General features: G+C 43.0%; 1 protein-coding gene across 1 annotated transcript in view; it reads left to right on the forward strand.

The window, feature by feature from the left end:
- The window catches only part of LOC138472515 (trichohyalin-like), a 1,377,820-nt gene that overhangs the window by 322,159 nt on the left and 1,035,869 nt on the right, over nt 1-19,792 (forward strand). The window contains exons 12-13 of the mRNA XM_069610736.1: nt 11,882-11,981; nt 12,088-12,941. Of these exons, the coding sequence (XP_069466837.1) occupies nt 11,882-11,981; nt 12,088-12,941 (954 nt within the window). The remainder of the gene's footprint in view (nt 1-11,881; nt 11,982-12,087; nt 12,942-19,792) is intronic.

The raw sequence follows: 19,792 nt of genomic DNA on the forward strand, positions 1-19,792 counted from the left end.
CTGGGGTATTTTGGTTAAATAAATATAGCCACATTCTTTAGTAACATCTATCACTTTTACTTAATTCAAAGGGACTAATTTTTGTATCATGAGAAAGTTGGAGGACAGAAATTGTAACCTATGTTTTGATAGTGCAAGCACAAATCTCCTGCAAGTACACTTCTCAATGAGCCATCGTACATGCTTTCTAACCTTGGCCTGCAGGCTGAATACAGTTTTTTTTTTGCTGCAGGAACACCACCTCCAGAGCTATTTTACTCATGCTTTGGAACCTACTGGGATCTCTGCAACAGCTATATTAGTCTATTTAATTATATTTTTTGGATAGGGAATTGGTGAGATTGCAACCTGTAACTTTCACATTTCTCACACAGATCATCCACACATCAATAAGCACCTAACGAAAATAGCAATTTTCAATAGTGACTTCATAAACTATTGTTCCAGCTCAGTGGTTTTCAACTGCAAAATACATGGGAGGCCAAAGACACATTCAAAATATTGAAAGTATTGCTTCAGGTCACCCCTCCCCAGCAAGCCACTAGATCAAAGTCTGTCTGTCCAGCACAAAAAGGGCAGGGGCTTGGTTTGCACTTTCAAACCTCTGCTCTGACTGCACTCAATCAAAACGTGACAGCATCATTTGTTTGATTATCATGTTAAAGGATAAACATGACATGCCTGAATGATTCCAGGCACCCTGTCAATGCAGCACTTAATGTATTTTTTAGGGGAAACTATTCGGCATTAAGTATTTGCCAAAGCCAAATATCTAATCTTCAACTGGAATTCGACCGAATACTTACTTGCCACTGAATTTACGTACACCCCTAGTCATAATACCATGCCTGTTCGTAGCATGTGTCGTAGGAGCATGTGTCGTAGGAACATGTATTGTAGGGTGACGTGTATGTGAGAATATGTGCTGTATGTCTACATGTTATGTGCAGTAAGCGAGTGTCTATCAGGTATGCATGTCATAGACACATGTACCATTGGAATGTGTTGTAGAAGCATTTGTCATAGCAGCAGGCATGGTAGGAGCACTTGTAATAGGAGCACCTGTCATTAGAGGGTGTGTTAAGTGTATTTTGCAAAAGTGTGTGTGGTAGGAGCATGTGTCATAGGAGCACGTATTGTAGGTGCTTGCGTCATAGGTGCATGTGTTCTAGGTGCATGGGAGAGCATGTGGTATATGTCTACATGATGCGTGTAGTAAACACATGTATTTGGTGCTCATGTCATAGGAACATGTATCATAGGAGTGTGTGTTGTAGGAGTTCTTGTCAAAGCAGCGTGTGTTATAGAAGCACGTGTTGTAGGAGCACTTGTCGTAGCAGTATGTGTCATTAGAACTCAGGAACTCCTACTCCTCTTCCTACAGTTTGTGTGAAAAGTGTACATTTATTTCATCACCTTAAAACTGATATCAAAGCTAGCTCTGACCTGCCTTTGATGTGAGTTTTATGAGATGTTAATTGTGTAATGTACAAACTGTATAACTTATACGCTCTTTGTACAGTTCATATGAAAAATGCACATTGATCCTGCATAGGCGTTGTTAGGAAAGATTTCATAATTGTATGTAATTTTCCCTCCATGTGTCAACCACCAAACATTATGCTGCTATTTTACACCATTGAATACACTTTGCCAGAGATGCACAGCCCTCTGCTGCACTCCTCTGGGCTTTCACTCACTTATTATGGGGAAACTGACATGCCCTTAAAACAGTCAGTACTGGGAGACTTTGTTTCCCTTAGTCCTTTCCTCATGTTGCAACTTTTGTGCAACATGTAACAAGTGTGCAATGTAACTTACCTTACAGCACAGCACACTTGGGTCTCAGGTCATTCTAAAGGCCCCAGAAACTCTTGCTGGACTTTTTATGAACTGTGCAGATGTGTCATGGACAGGACTGGTGGCAGCTATCGTTTTCATATATTTTTAACCCTTTCTTACCATGTCAACCGCGTTTACCGTGTTTGGCACGAATAGGTAGCCTGGCTCCAATATGGCCATGCCATGAGGTTCTTTGTCCTGTCCTTTGTTCATCTTGCCCCTTCACCTTCTCCAGGTCGAGTTGACTCGGGTCAGTCCTTATTTGGTCATGCACTTTCCAGCGAAACCCAATGCTTTTGCAAGCTTCTGCATGACTTGTGGGTGTGCCTCCAGGATGTGGGCTGGGATGTCTGTTCCCAATACACATCCTGGGTGCCAGAGAGTCTGGAGTGTCCAGAATGTCTGCGACCACTGTGGTCCGTGATTAGTCCACGTATGGAGTGAGTGTTTGTGAGCAGATCTCCCATTGGGTCCCCTCCGTTTTGGCATGAAGGGAACTTTGGATAAGAGGAGGCTGAAAGCACCACTACCATGTCGATCTCCTGAGTTGACACGAGCAGAGGATAAGGAGCCAAGTATCCTGCAACAAGAAGCCAAGTCAAGAAACCGCTGGTGACCCGCTGGAAGGTTTGTCACCTTGAGCCCGCTGTCGTCCCGTGGGACCAATCTGCATCTGATCATCCTAGAAAGTCTGTGAAGACGCTTCAACCCATTGGAACAGTGGGATCAACTATTCTCAGCACCTTCAACAAACCCTGCAAGTAAGCCTCTTCGGAGGTGTCCCTGGGCCAACCAGTGGGCTGACCAGCTTACACGGGACGTTTGCTCTGTTACCGCCGCTGTTTTGAGGAGGCCCTCGAAACTTGTTATACTGCTTGCTCTGTGTCCACGGCACCCTCACACCGAATTTCATACACTTGGCGCTCCCAGGTCTGAAGTGAGACGAGTGTGCCCGGACCGGAGTAAACACGTTTACCGTGTTGCCCTGCTATGGCAGCGACCTGTGCAATTTCACTGCATTTGTGACCCCCTTGACCCTGAAGCCTGCTGCAGTGGAATTGGGCTGATTCCTCCACCCAGAGTGGAGAAATCACCACTGTCCCATTTGGGAATCCCCGCTGTATCTCGGAAACTACACGGTGTCGAGACATCCTGATCATCACATTCGAACCTGCCAGCGAAGTGGACTGTACTGGCGAAGTTTGGGTCTGCCTGCGTCGGGGACCGGTGAGTAGTCCTTACCCCAACCAGTGGCCCCTAGCCCAGGAGCCCATTTTTATGCACAAAGTGGCCCCTGAGGGCCCCTTTCTTTTCCACAGCTATTGGGAAATAGCGACTCCATCCCGCACTCTCAAACTGCCTCTGCCCTCAAGTGGAGGTCCTGCTTGAATAGTGGGAACATGTTCTTCATCGCCTTATCCACCTTCCTGAGCTGCTAGAGATCCTAGAAGAAACCCTATTTTGTCCATTGGTACAAGCGCGTGCATGTACGATTTAGCATAAGGCTCCTCTCTTCGTAGGGCTTGGACTGCCTCTTAGTTAGATGTATTCTTTATGTTGAACTGGATCTAAAGATTGCTTGCACTGCCTGTTTTCCTCCCCATGTAGGTGGTCTACATATTTTGTGCTTTTAAACCCTTAGACCCCATTGGTCTTGTATATATATTGTGTTGATTGTGATGTATTGGTTTACTTTAGTGTTACTGTGATTCTTTGCTATGGTCTATGTTACAAAGGCCTTGTAATAAATGTGTCTACATTTTTAATATAACACCTGTCTGGAGTAATTTGTAAGTGTCCTTGCTCTGTGTGCTCATTGAGGTCTTTCAGTCACCCTCACCCCTCTTGCGACTTAGTCTTGACCACCTGCCATAGCTACCCTGATTGGTCTGGCTTGTCCAGAGGTTACCCTGTTCCAAGAAACTAGGTTGGCCTTCTGAACCTCTGCCCCTCCAGGTCAGAGTTCAGAAATCCTTCTTAACAGGCGTCATATATATAGACATTTCAAACAGTTATATCTCAAAATTGGTTTATTCGATTTTCAAAATATGTTTTCAGTGCACAAATTCTAGATGGAATCTAGACCGTGCAAGAAATTGTAAAAAACGAAGCAGACAATTTAGAGATATATGGGCCGAAATCCTTTTTTTTTACCTGTAGGAAACCCCATGTTAGACGCTGTACAAAATGTGATCAGTAAACATTGTTCAAACTATGAAGTCGTTAATGTACTATTTTAGAAATGTTGCATCGCAGGCATCTGCCTCGAAATATTAGTGTGGAATATCTTTTCGTGCAAGTGTTTGAAAGTTATTGACAAAAGTCATTTTTGAAATGCCATAGAGACTGTGTTTTAATCTTAACCATGCCTTGCGTTAGCGCAAAGGCATAATAAGAAACCAGCGAATTACAAAGGTAGCATTTTCCTCGGTGGGGCAAATGCTTCAAACTAAAGAGGAGTATTGCAGATATATATAAAATTACAATGTTGTACTGCAGTAGAGTGTTTAGTGGAATCAGTTAGGGAGTTTGGGGAGAAGGAAAAGGGAGCTTACATTGATAGTTTATTTTAAGAAAGCCCCATTTTCTCATGGAACTTGCAGTAACATCAAGAACCCATGAGAGCAGTATTGTGAAAACTGAGGGATCACAGACTATTAGCCTCATTGCGAGTTTGATGGTATCTCAGCGGTAATACCACTGAGGTATAATGGTGACCACCACTTGGTCTGTTGGTATTACCACTGGATTACAAGTGGTGGTAGGCAGTGTTGGTCCCCATTAATTGAAGTCCATAGAACTCCATTGGGATTTTGGCATATTACCACTGGTGGTAAAACCACTGATTTGGCTGTTTTTGGGTGGTAAGGCAGAGGAATTACCTCCAGCATTCTGCTGAAGATGTTTTCACTGCCTTACCACCAAACCTGTAGTTCAGCACTGTGATAATGCAGCGGTAATTCTGTAGTAACTCTGTTACCACTGCATTACCACCCCGCCATACTCGTAATGAGGCCCTATGTGCCAAGTGCAATTAGCATGATAGGATATAATATTTTATTTATAGCGCCCATACACAAGTGTTTCAAGCATGAATTTCACATGTGTAGGATAGTATTTCTGTGTTTTATGATTTCACCTTAAGGCCTACAGATGGAGTTATAGAAAGTGAGGGCAGTTTTTGATAGGCCAACTCCCAATGGAGTAAAAGAAGTGTAAAGCTTTCAAGGATTTAAAAAAGAAAATGTACCAGAGATTTATGTAGGATTTTTTTCAAGCTTGACAAGCCTATTACTACGATTCTAAAATAGGAGTGAAGTTTAATTGGATGTTGGAAGTGGTAAATGCATTCAAGTTCCTAAAAAATTAGTGTGTTTTAAGACCGACCCTTCAGCATAGTGGCACCCAAAGGTTTTCTGTAGCAGTAGATGTGTTAATTGTAGCACTAGGATCTAGTGTCTGAGACACAGGGATAGAGGGCAATTGCACCTGGTAGCATTTTAATTCTTGAAAACTAACTGCACAATAATTGAATTATTATGGGCACAACGTATGATCTGTCCCACGAGGGATATCCTGGAGCCAGAAAGAAACTGCCTTTATCGTCAACATCTATTTGCACTAGAAAAGAGGGAGAAAGGGAGAGTGTGTCTGCCATTCTGGAGCAAGGAGGAGTTGACAGATGTGTACCCTAATATTTACAGTTTTACACAAAATTGGCATGATTTCTAGGAAGCACGTCAACAATTGAGCTTGCATACTTTTGAAGCTAGGTTCAATAGCTGTAAAAATATACGTCTTGTTCAAGCGAGCTCCATCTGGGTTGCCTGGAGACTTTCTGCCTTCTTAAGACACGTGGGTCCTTCAAGGCTAGCAGCTTGCCTTTGCCTGTATATGATCTACTTTCTGGTGACACGTATGCCTTCGCTTTCTCCATCTTTGTCTGTGCCTCTTCAGGAACATGTCTCCCTTTTCTCTTTACCGGGTCTGCCTTCTTCTGACATGTACACCCTTTATGATCTCTGGTATGTGCAATGAGGGGATCACTCTGCTTATTGAAACCAGATCCTGTGGGCATGAAGTCTGCACAGATGTGACTCATGCTATACCTGTTCTATGTGAGTGAAGCTTGCACAGATGTGGCCCTTGCGGTACCCATTCTGTTTGAGAGATCCTTGCCCTGTTGTGGCCATTCTGTGAAAGTAAAGTTTGCCATGCTGAGCCAATGATGTGCCTGTTCTGTGTGAACAAAGCTGCCCTTCTGTGGCCTGTGATGTGTTTGTTCCATGTGAGGGAACTTGCCATGCTGTGACCAATGCTGGTGAAGGTGATGTATTCCAGGTTCCATGTGTGTTTCAGGAGAAGACCTGTCTTCTTACATTGTCTCCCTTGCAAATCTTGGCTTTAAGCTCCACAGTGTTGTTGCTCATGGTGGTTCATTGGTCATCCAACAAGGTCAATTTCTTTAGCAAGGATTGAAGGCCTTTTCATTGTCAGGTCATCATATGTGATGTAAGTTATTGTAAAGATGAGTCTGGGCTTGGTGCTAACCAATGCTATTTTATGAAGATTTGGGTGATGTTTTTGAACTCTTAATGGTGCATGCAAACTTAACATTGATTCTGGCCTTTTGTGTTAGCCCGCACAGTTCATTGACAACTTGCCCCAGACTACCCTTGGAATGATGGCTTATTTTGCTGCTTCATGTGACAATTCAGTGAGCACTGACATGTGGCCTCCATTAATATTGCCTTGCCCTGTAACCAGTCATGGTTGCTGACTGGTCCCTAACTGATCACACCAGACCTTTAAGCTTATATTAAGTACCTGCAACAAAACAATATATATTCTGCTAAAAAGTGTGTATATATATATTTTTTTGTTTTCTTAATACTTTTTCATTTTTTTATGAATTGCTCCCAAAACTTCCAGTTTGAGAGCGGCCTTGACAAACTTATTGTTTGGAAAATGTCATTCAAAATCATCCACCAAGTCAAAGGTTATTAGCAATAGAATATTGGGACGAAAGACCTACTTTTCATTTCTGAAAATCATCTCAGCCTCTGCTACAAAGCTTCATTCGAGGTAAATAAGTTTGTGTGTATATATATATATATATATATATATATATATATATATATATATATATATATATATATATATATATATATATATATATATATATAGATATATATATTCAGTGTTTCTTTCTCTGTCCTGGACATCATAATTATTAAAGTTATTTCGTGCCTGTAACATCCTGACTTCCTGACTCTGTGCTTGGAAAGGACTGCTTAAATCCAAACTTCTTCCTGGAGTGCCATCCATTTTTCCTGCACCTTGGTACGGGGATTCTTTCTGATATATATATATATATATATATATATATTTAGATATGTATATTCAGTGAAAAAACAGTTAAGAGAGAGTTAAGGTGCTCAGATTTAACACAACAAAACCCCTGAAATGCAAGACTCGAATTTTAAGCCAAGTCCACCTTACCTATGCACCCCCTGGTCCGCAGCAAATTACCACAATGACGACATCACTGGTGGCCACTATTTACATCACACATGACATCACTGATGACATCAATGATGGTGTTCCTAATGACATCATGCATAATATCACTGATTTCACTAACTACTTTTTGAAATATGACTGTTACATAACATATATGAACATATTTCATACTTACACACTACATTGTATTCTGCCCTTGTTTCCTTAAATGTAATGTACAGTGCATAATTGTAGGTGCATACAGACATTATTACAATGAAGAGTAGTATATAAGCATGTATGTACTTTGGAAGGTAATCTGTTATATTATATTGGAAAACAAATTCATAATGTATTTTCAAAAGAAATTACTAGAAAAGAAATCAGTGATACAATTGCCATGTTTATAATCAAATATTTACTTTCTAATCTTAATTTCTTTTCTATAATTGTAATTATGTAGTATGAGTAGCTAATTTTTGTATATATTAATCAAACTTCAAATTCTTAGATACTATACTATCACAATGCACACGTGTACATGCTTTCTTCTATATGTGATTTTTTTTTTTATAAAACTTGTCATTTAGGACGTGATGTGTTCATGTAATGTGATTACTGTAAGGAAAATGTAAATTGTAATTGCTTACTAATATATGAAATTGAAACCATTTTGTATGACGCTATATATTTTTCTTTTAAAAGTTGAGAAGTACAACAAATTAATTTTCCACGCGTACTCGTATGATTCTCCTGTATCACTGTATTTTTCCATGTCATGTTAAGTGTACATAAATAAAATATTTATCTAAAGAGGTGAACAAAGGTATGCTAACTTATATAATTAATAATTTCATATATGATGTAATTATTGATCCAATCAGTGGTAATATGATTGATATCATTAGTGATGCCATCAGTGATGTCATCGATGATGACATGTGTGATGTCATCATTGTTGGCATACGCTGCGCAACAGGGAGCGCATAGTTAAGATGGACCTGCTCGAGTGCTTGTCTTTCAAGTTCTCAATTTCAAGGGTTTTGTCACATTCAACCTGATCACCTTAACTGATGTTTTCCACTGAATTTGAATGGTTTTGTTATACTATAGTTTTCCCAGGGCATTCTAGCCATGGTCACTGTACATGTTGCACCAATATTTTTCTTTTGGGCCCACTAGCCATGGCCACTGGCCATGTCACAATTAGTTTGTTACCAAACACCCAAGGCCCCCTGCTCAGTAGATGTAGGTTCTGCAGATGTCAAACCTTTTTTTAAACTCATTATTCCGGCAATACATTCACAGTAATCATTTCCAATAACTCATATTCTCGTGATAAAGGGAACAACTTCTCAAAATTAAAGTGTCTTCCCCGTCCTCACAGGCAATCAACATGTGTCCCCTTTCTTTTTTCCAGGTCCTCTCACTCCACTTAATTGCTTTTTGCCTCCCTAGCCCTCTCCCATTACCCTCTGTGACTCATCGCTTAGTGTGACGCATATTTTGTCTCAGCAGGTCTTGCAGCGTTGTTGTAGCAAACTCACGAGATTCCTGCAGTCTTCCTTAGATAAACCAAACAATGTTGTAATGGCAACTGGCTCCCCAACCCATCTCCAAATCCCCAACTTCACATGGTGTCTTCTTTCTTACTCCTGACCTCTGAGGTGATTTCTATTGCTATGGGTATTGGTATTTATATAGCATCTACGGACAGGCCAACTGAGCTCTGTTGTTCAAAAAGTGTTCCCCTGGGAGTGACTACATAAACAGAAGGGTTTTGAGTCTCTCTTTGAAGTTGAGAGATACGGTTATTAGACTCACCAAATAGTGTAATAACTTTATTTTCGGCTTATCTCAGGGATTGCTTGCATTGAGAAAAAAAAAATGAAAAGACTCTGAGCCACTCTGTTGCAAAGCAGCAAGACCGATATATATATATAAATGTCTGAAGCAGCAGGGGGCACGCCCTTCTCTGTCAAATATTTTAAAAACTACTGGATGGATTTACCCCAAACTAGTGAAGGAAATTAAATCAACACTGTGTGCCCAAGTTGTTTCTTATTTGGCCCAAACCAGTGATTTTCATCCTACGGCCGTTCAAAAACTGCGCTTATCCTCCATGTGACAATGAATGGGAGTAGGCTGAAAACTGTATTTTTTTTGTTTTCTTAATACTTTTTCATTTTTTTATGAATTGCTCCCAAAACTTCCAGTTTGAGAGCGGCCTTGACAAACTTATTGTTTGGAAAATGTCATTCAAAATCATCCACCAAGTCAAAGGTTATTAGCAATAGAATATTGGGACGAAAGACCTACTTTTCATTTCTGAAAATCATCTCAGCCTCTGCTACAAAGCTTCATTCGAGGTAAATAAGTTTTTAGGAGCATGGGGCACCCTCTTCTCTGTCAAATAATTAAAAAAAGACTGGTCAGATTTTCCCAAAACCAGTAAAGGAATGTATGCTTTGTGCCCAAGTCGTCTCTGATTTGGTCCAAATTCACCCAGCAATTTTCACGCTATGGCTTCCCACAAATTGCACTTTTTCTCTATGGGAAAATGAATGGCAGTAGGCCGAAAATAGCGATCCTTTGTTTTCCTAATGTCTTTTTCATTTTTTAACAACTCGTTCCCAGAATTTGCAGTTTGCGGGGGCCATGACAAACTTTTTGTTTGGAAAATGTCATCCAAATCCGCCCAGCGAGTCAAAGGTTTTTAGCAACAGACATTTGTGAAAAGTCTATGTACAATGGTTTTACCTTAACTATAGGGAGGCAACCACTGCCCTATAACATATGTATATATGGTGTTCTTTTAGCCTGAACAAGTGCCTGGTGGGGCACTAAACATGGTGCTGGCTACACTCTTGCACAAATATTTGTTCTTTATTAAAACACTTCTATAACAGATTACTTTACATTTCTGTTATTTTTCATTGATTTCCTGCTGCCTATATTTATTTATATTTATATATACACACATCGGAGCATTGAACATATAGTTAAATATCCTAAATTTTAACTATCTGGCTCTCATTGTAATTATTTAAAATGGCAAATGAATGGCCATTTTTTAAACTGGATGAACCATCACACCCATGTCTTTATGGCTTGCTCCTAATTCACACTAAAAGACTAACGGCCACATTACGAAGTGGGCGGAATGGGTTTAACTGCACCGGTAATGGTGCCAGTGCCGGTAAACCCATTCCGCCCTATTATGAGGTTCCCTTGCGGGAGCCGCTCTGAACGTCTGGTCAGACCAGACGTCCTTTGCGAGTCCCGCAAGGGGACAAGGGAGCTAATAACGGGCCCATTATTAACGGGCCCATTATTAGGCCCCTCCCCATTCCCATTGAGCCCTATGGGGGCTCAAATGGGAATGGGGATGGGTTTTTTGAATGAGGAATTACCTGGTCCTCCAAGGTTGGAATGGCCCGGTAATTCCTCATTCAAGGAACCTGGACCCGAGTTTGGAGACAGCCATGCCCTTAATAAGGCCATGGTTGCCTCCAAACTCGTAATGAGGCCCTAATTCTGTAACAGCTTATTGCCAATAAGGGGGTGCAATGAAGACATCAGCAAGTGTAGTGCCAACACTGCTGTCTACACTAGTGAGTAATGGGCATAGCAAGCTTTATCCCTCACCCAACGCATATCAGTGAAGTGGATAGTGTTAAGTAAAAGATGCACCTATCTGCTGCACACTAAAGGCCTCATCACGAGTTGGGCTGTAGCCCTTAAATACGGTGATAACGGTATTACCACTGCATTTAAGGGCTGGCCCTATCACGAGTTGGGCACTAAATGGGCTGTTTTACCTCCAGCTTTTTTCAGGAGGTGAAAATCCCTGTTTTCGGTGGTATTACCGCAGGCTGTATTAGCCTGCAGTATTAGCGCCGAAAATGCTCCATTGGATCCAATGAGGAATGGGGATTTACCGTTAACTCTCAACCCGTGGTCCGACTTTATTACCGCCGGACCGGTGGGTGCTAAGGCTATTACAGTCGGGCGCTATTACAGCTGGGATACAGCCCAACTCGTGATGAGGCCCTAAGTGTGCAACTACACAGGATAGCAGCTGCCATACCATGAAAGAGTGGTCCTCTCCTACTTCTCTGTAATGCTGTATTTGGCATCTCCACCTTTTAAAGAGGTGCACTAGGGCCTGCACAGGTGTGGGTACCAGGAACTCCCCCAGCAAGGCAGTTACTCTGAGCTTTTAGCACCCAATTGAAAGTCTGGGAAGTTTTTGTTCAAGTTCTGATACCACCTTGAGGATGAATCTTGCTCATATTCTGAGAGTACAACATTGTTTTATTTTGTGCTGAGTATCTCTGAGTGTTTCAGGCCATTGGATATGTAACCATTGCAGGTTGTACCAGAAGGAGTCAGTAATAGCTTTGAATCACTTAAAGAGCATTTCCAAGTAGCACATCAGAATGAGCTCCTCAAGCATAAACATTTCAGAGCCTGGGCACACACACTGACATGGCCTTCAGCTTTGACATATCACTGCATTATCTCTTTTTTGTAGAATCACAATGACCAGCCCATGGAGAGCTAAGCTGCACCAAGAAGCATCGTCACATGATTTGGACCTAGAATTGGAGAGAAAAGACAAAGAACTAAACAAGGTAAGTCCCTTTTGCTCTTTAAATTAAAGAAAGTATCTGAAAAAATGTGTGAACTGTGTCATCACTTTCATACATTGCTTTGAATGGGCTTTCTTCACTTTGTCAGAGTTCCTGCACATCGCTTGAAAACACTGCTCATGTTCCTCGCAGCAATCTGCACTCTCTGCAGAGGGAAGAGGGGAATCGCACCACATTCTTCAGCAAACCACCCATCAGTAGAGCGATGCATGACAGAGAACTAGGCGCAAGGCCTAAGGTCATGAAATTCTTTTCTAAAGCAAAGCGCAATTCAGAATCCAGTGCAGCGCCTCATATGGACATAAAACCTAGCGGCATATCGCCGCTCAATGGCAAAGCTGAAGGTGAGTCAAAGGCCAACAGATTCTGCATTGGTATATCACCCGACAAAAGAAAGTGCAGGAACGAGTTAAGTGCAAAGCCTGATCTGGACAAGAACACTAGTGGCATATCACCACTTAATGGGAAAGCTGAAGAAGTGTCAGAGGCCAGCAGATTCTGCATTGGTATATCACCTGACAAAAGAAAGTGCAGGAAGGAGTTAAGTGCAGAGCCTGATCTGGACAAGAACACTAGTGTCATATCGCCCCTCAATGGCAAAGCTGAAGAACAGTCACAGGCCAGCAGATTCTGCATTGGTATATCACCCGACAAAAGAAAGTGCAGGAACGAGTTAAGTGCAAAGCCTGATCTGGACAAGAACACTAGTGGCATATCACCACTTAATGGGAAAGCTGAGGAAGAGTCAAAGACCAGCAGATTCTGCTTTGGCATATCACCCGACAAAAGAAAGTGCAGCAACGAGTTAAGTGCAAAGCCTAAAATCAACATACAGTCTGGCAGCATATCCTGCATAAATGGGGATCCCGAAGAAGAGTCACAGGACATCGGATTGTCCACTGGTACACATCTCACACGAGAGCCTCAGGTCACCAGAACCAGGTGAGTGAAATTAGATTTCAGACAAACTGAATGGTGGGAGAATTTGGCAAAAGTGAGAGAAACCAAACAATGTGGTATATTTCAGCAATGCAGAGTATGACCCAGTCAAAGCAGGAAGGAGGGTATTTATTGCATAGCAGGTCTGTATTGACCATAACATTAAACAATTATTAGATTATACTAGGTTGTCCTAAACAGAAATCCCAAACACTGTTTTTTAACATGAAATCCATTGGAACTGCAGAGCCAGAAACAGTGAAATTTTTATGAAACCAAATAGAAATCCTTTTAGAAGCTGCAGAAAGATAATAAAGTAGCGCTTTATTGTTCGCAGTAGTTGTACAGCCCAAAATATAATTTTCATTAAACCAGCGTTTTGTAGTAAAGCGCTATATAAACATAATAAATACAATACAAATACAATTAATGATTCTTAGGAATTCATGTTCCACATCCGTCATTATTTATTTATTTATTTATACTGTATGTAGGATGAATGGAGTTAGTTATATTTTGAGTTCCATGTACACAATAAAACATGACACACCTACTTCTCCAAAACTATCTTTTCATAGGAGGTCGTTGGGCCTGATTACGACTTTTCCAGTGCAGAATTAATGTGCTGGCATTACCGTATACCGGCACGTTTCCACACCAGCAAAGTACAAGTTTTAATATGGGACACCAGATTCACCTCTAGCTAAGAGCTTGAGGTAAGTCAGACGCCTTACTGGAAAATGTCCCAGAAACCGTGGATTTTACAGTTGAGGACCGGCCCTCCTACGACCATATTGATGTTTTGCCGATTTTAGGCAACCATCTCATGTGTGAAGGTGCTTAAATCCGGGAAAAGGGGTGGGGTGTCCAAATGTTATGGTGCCATTCATGTTCGGAGGGTCCTAACATGTCAACTATTCTAAACCTGGTGCAGATTGCTGAAACAGTGTGGAATTGTATAAGGAACAACGCTTCGCCAAGCAACAAACCCACAAATTCTGAGTTTTGCTTAAATCTAGGGAAAGGGGTGGGGTGTCCAGATGTCATGTAGCCTGCAATGTCCGGAGGGTCCTAACATGTAAGTATGCAAAATGTGGTGTACATTGGTGAAACAATGTGGAATTGTATAATGAACAACGCTTTGCCACATATCCAGTCACCCACACATTTTCACTTTTATAAATATAGATAGATGTAGTGCAGATCAGCGCCAGCATGGAATCCTTTTTTCTCTAGTTATATATGTAAATTAGGGTTACCACATCCAGCTGAAGCTGTCCAGGGAGGTTTATTTTTGCCATGTTTATAGCTGTCATTGTTCATTAGTTCTTGCTGTTTTTGTGAAAAGCACTGGTAAACTATTGCGGCCCAGGAAGTTATCAAAACTACTCATTGTGACGAATCCACGGATGCCGCCCCTTCTTCCCTAGGGGGAGCCCTTTCCCATGAGGCCAGGGATTTGAGGCTGCTACCTGATAGTCCCCTGGGGGTGGCACTCAAAGGGTGGATCTCATGGACAGGGATCGCCCTATGGGACTAGGTATGATTGCCCCATAGAACGCAGTATGCCAAAACATATCCCAACCTCCCTCCTCTTCCCACCCTAAATGGGGTCCCATAATCCCACACAGATCCATGTACTTGTGTTGGGTAGAGGATTTGTCCCCCCTAGAAAGTAATGAGACGAGAAAGAGTAGGGACTACCTATGTGAGTCTTGTGTGGAAATTGGGACGAAGAAGAGTACAGGTAACCCAGTTAAGAACATCAATATTGAGACGAAGAATAGGCACAGAGTAATGAAGAATACCCTGCGACACCAAGATCAACATTCTTATTTATTCATTTATTGTTCACTTTTAGGCGCTTATACAGGAAGCAAATGCTGTTTCAAAGCGCCCACAGGGCAACAGGCAGGGGACAGGGGATGATAGACAATGTAATTACAACAATGTTAAATATTTAAATACAACAATATAAGAAGAGACAATGTGGAGGGGAAGACAAACCTACCATGCCTTGTGAGTGTTCAGAACGTGCAAGTGCAGAGGGGAGAGGGTATGGGATAGGTGTAGTGGTGCTCATGGAGAGCAGCAGGTGAAGTGCTATGAAGAAAGGTAAGTGCAACCACCAGTGGTGGAGGGTGAGCCCTGACACCTGGCCTAGTAGGATCGTTGTCTGTCTTCCACTGTCTTCCCCTCCCTCGCATCGTCGCGCCTTGAAACACTTGTGTATAGGCGCGTTATAAATGCCATATCATATCATAAGTGCAACCACCAGTGGTGGAGGGTGAGCCGAGGCAAGTTCAGAGGATAGACAGCAGCTGGGATGATAAGATGTGGGAGGTCAGGGCCCCGAGGATGCATAAGGACACTGCACACCAATCAAGCTACTGTGCGATTAGCAAGGGAGAGAGGGAGGGAAGGAAGAGGTCAAGAGGAAGGTCTTGAGGCTTTTCCGGAACTTAAGGAGGTCCTGCTCAAGACGAAGAGGGAGAGGGAGGCTGCTGCAAAGAAGGGAGCCTGCTAGTCAATACGATAAATCTGTAAATCACTGGAAGATGAAAAGGGAACAAGGTCTAAGGAAAAGGATAAGCACTCCATCGAGGAGCATCGGGAAGGGAGGCTGTTTCGCGCAAGAGGGAACAGAAGACCGGGACGTAGGAGCATCTGAAGGGATGTTCCTTTTCGGTCTGCAGGCAGGCCGGTGGGCTGGAAGAAATGGAAGCCAGGTGGAAGGAAGCCACCGAGCCGTGCGGATGTGGAGAGAGCCTCCAGCTACCCAGCCTTCACCACTGCAGAGGCCTTGCAACTAATGTGAAGCCTGCGAGAGAGAGATAGAGACTGAGGGAGACTGAACGGAGCAGAAGAAGCACCCTATACAGGCGGAGAAATCAGGTGGATGGAAACCACCAAATCGTGTGGACATGGAGGAAGCCTCCAGCTCCCCAGCCCTCACCACTGTGTAGCCGTTGCAGCCAGAAAGTAGCCTGTGAGAGAGAAAGAACCCGGGAGACCAAACGTAGTTGAAGAAGCACTCTGTGCGGGCAGAGAAAGCAGGTGGAAGAAAACCACTGAACCTTGCAGACATGGAGAGAGCCTCCAACCACCCAGCCCTCACTGCTGCGGAGTCGTCGTAGACAGGGAGGAGCACACGAGAGAGAGAACACAGGAAACTGAACAGAACAGCAAGAGCACTCTGGCCAGACAGAGAAGACCCAGTAACGAAACCAACGGTACCAGGGTTGTTGGGGGTAGACAAAAGGGAACAGAAATCCCAAGAACCAGGTCTGGGACCCATTTAGAAACACAGATATTGCCTTAAATAAAGGGAGCCAAGTAAATACCTGGCAGGGCATAGACCCAGGTATATCAGAGATAACCTGTAAAGAGTCAAGAGGGGTCTGGGACCCACAACCAAGGGAGAAGGAGATCACTAATTCCTTTGTCACAGTCCCTGGCAAGTTAGTGAACCAGGGCTGCTACACAAAACCTCTGTTGTGAACACTGAAAGGAAGGGCCAGGGGAAGGGAGTCATTTCCCAGTGGCACTGTGACTTTGTGAAAGCAGGACCATATATGCCAGACTGGTGAGCCAAGTTGGTCCAACCGCAGGAAAGGGATTTATTCCCCTCAACTTGAGTAAACTCTGACAAAGAGCCCAAGAGAAACCTGGGGAAGGAAGTAATTCCCCTAGTATTTCGTGAACTGTCGAAAACTGGAACTTTCTGTTGTATCTACAAAAGGGACTGTAACCTGGGGAAGGGAGTCATTCACTAAGGATATAGCCCCTCCACACCCCCAGCAACATAGACCGCGCTCTGACATTCAGACATTACGGACATTCAGACATATCCTTAGTATTTAGTATTTAGTTGAGGCTGGGAAACCACTCTTGGAATTAGGCAAACTACAAATAAAAGTGTTTGCCAAAAAAACATGCTACCTGTGCGTCAGTCCCCTCCTTAGACACCCTTACACCACAAACTGATTATTATTCCAGGAGTGTTACCTATCCTGTCCCTCTAGCCACAGTGGACACTGCCATTACGACCACACCTTAACCCAGTACATAAGGCATGTATCACAACCTAGATAATCCTAGGAAGAAGAGCAATAGGACAAAGGTTCGTGAACCAAGTGACATCAGGGTAACATTATAGTGATGCATATCTGTTGCTTGAAAAACAACTGATGGAGGTTGTTTTTTCTTGCCTTTTTTGTGAATGTTTTACCACAGAATGCAGGGGGAGATGTCTGCACCACCGCCTACCCTGCCCCTCCCCCACACAACACCGTACACCAACCAATACTGCCTGACCTCAACCCACCATCTACATTTTGGTGGTAACATTAGAGAGAAAGAACTAGTAAAAAGAATTCTAGCAGCTTTTAGTAGCGAAATAGACCAAATACCCGTTCTAGAATATGTAAAAACACTACACCTTTGTATGCCAGAGCAGAGGTCAGCAAGTGCAAGCCTAGACGAGTTAAACGCCGATAATGTTACCAGTGGAGGTCAGGGTGCAACCGGACTAGTAGAATGGTACAATAGAAAATGTACAATGATGACCACTGTGATACATTTCTAGGCCTGGTACTGGGCGTGGATGGTAGAGTGATTTCAGGGGCTTGGTTCCAATACCAGCAGGATGATGCTAGACTTTGAAGAGGTTGCCCATTGCATGTGCATTATAATTTTCTTCATTCCACCCCATTATCTCTGAAGACTTGATCATGACGGATTCCAAAATGAATTATTCCTCACTGCAAATCACCACAGCCCTGCTATCCCAATCCAACAACGTATTAGCATGTTAGCCATTGCCTTAACCACCCCCTTCAACTACTTCTCCTTCTTTAACAGTGAAGTCCCCCCTGACCTTGAGAAAGCCACGATTGTGCCACTCTTGAAAAAATAATCTGAGGATCCTTCATTGCTGTCAAATTATTGCACAATCCCAAACAATCAGTTTATGGGCAAGATCTTTGAAAAATGGCCATCCATAGATTACTGTGAAAATGAACGCCCCTAACAGTTCCCAAATGCACATAGCATAGACTCCACTCTGCTATTGTGACAAATTGGATTCTGCCCTGCAGGAGTACAAGGGTAAGTACAGGCAAACATTCCCACTCAGCTCTCACACTGCTACAAAACTAGACCAACACAATCATAACGGTAATACATGCACGATTAAGATATACCTGCTCGAACCGCTTGAGGGGGTTGTTTGAAGATCGCAATTCGAAAGGCTCCTCCAGGATCTGGTCAATCGCTGATGAAGATCTGCAGCGAAGATGCTGGTGGCACAAAGAGGCAATTTGGAGGCGGTGGGTGCAACAATGAGCTTCAGGTTTGAGCAAGGGCAGCGACAGGCAGAGCAAGTGCATTCAGCGGTTCAGGAACAGCAGTTGCATTGTTCTAGATGGGGAGAAGTGTCGAGCTGAGTTCGGACAGCGGCTTGCTGCTTTTCAAATGCGTTGAGATCAACCCTTGGTTCCTCTTCAGGATTCGGTGTCATTGATAGTACTGAACACATCAGGTTACCATGTGAGCTGTCCTATTGTGGGTACATGCTTATTGCCTTACCTGTAAAAGGACTTCCTCCCATGACCGTGACACCCCCTACTCTAGGAGTCAATAACTGTCCCGTGTTTACACCCTGCTGTATCTTCATGGTGCATGCTGTGACTGCCCTTGTGGCGGATTAAATGGTGCTTGCTGTGGTTGCAAAGCCTGTCGCATTTGCGGCGCTTGTGCTTGATACACTGTCTGACCTTCGGAAAACCCGTCCCTATTTTGTGAACTATATACTGAGGATAAGATGTCCCCCCTCTTGAAAATTGCCCATTTTGTACATTCCCTTGGCTTCCACACGTTCGCAGAATATGCCCTGTCATTCCAAATGTCCAACATACACAAGGGAACCTTCTAATTTGCCTTCCCTGCATGTTTTAATTATCATTCTGCACATTCTGAAACCCACCTTGATTACTTTAAATGCCACTTTGCTTATTCTGGAAACCACCTGTTCCCTGAAACCCATTCCTCTGCCTATTGGAGTATACATATTCCCTCCTTGATCCGATTGGCATTGATTATTTGCCTGTGACATACCCACTGCTTGCTGCGTTCCTAAACCCTCTCTGCTTGTCAGTACTGCTACTTCTATGGCGTACTTTGACAATTTCTTCTGAACTAACTTGTCTTCCACAAGTTTTCTAACATCCTCCTTATTTTTCTCTTGCAACAATGGGCAATGATGTGCGATAGTCTACTGTATCTCTGCCCACGGCTTCACTTCCATTCCCACTAATTTCTTGACTGCCTCTGTACCGGCTCAGGCAATCCCTGATGCAGAATTTGGTAAAATACCGGTATTGATTTCCCCAACGACTCTCTCGTTTCCAAAGTCCACTGTTCCTGAATACTTTAAATGTAAGCAAGCAGATCTTCATCCTCTTTAATTCTACTTGCCATAGTTGCACCCATGTCTAACGTATCAGGATACTGTACCCTGAGCGCTTTCCAAACAGCGGCCCTGCAATTATTAAAAGGTGCTCCATCATGGGCTGTGTTCTGTGCCGTGGCACTTGAGTAACCTGCTCTTGTCCAAATGTCATCAGCCCTTTCCACAGGAAAAGCTGCTGGGAGACCCTTAATGTCCTCTATGGCTAGAGTATTTCCTCCTGTAATCTTCTCTAACTCATAGATCAATTTTCCCACACCCGCCGTTAAGCTGGGAAGTTCACATCTTAAGTTATCCTTATCCATCTGGGGCTAGGGGAGATATTGCAGTCTGAACCCTCCTTTCTCCAATAAGGGGAATTTTGAAACTCCAAATCCGCAATCGG

This window comes from Ambystoma mexicanum, chromosome 8, assembly GCF_040938575.1.
Source record: "Ambystoma mexicanum isolate Mex_15411 chromosome 8, UKY_AmexF1_1, whole genome shotgun sequence".
In the NCBI taxonomy this organism is placed as follows: domain Eukaryota; kingdom Metazoa; phylum Chordata; class Amphibia; order Caudata; family Ambystomatidae; genus Ambystoma; species Ambystoma mexicanum.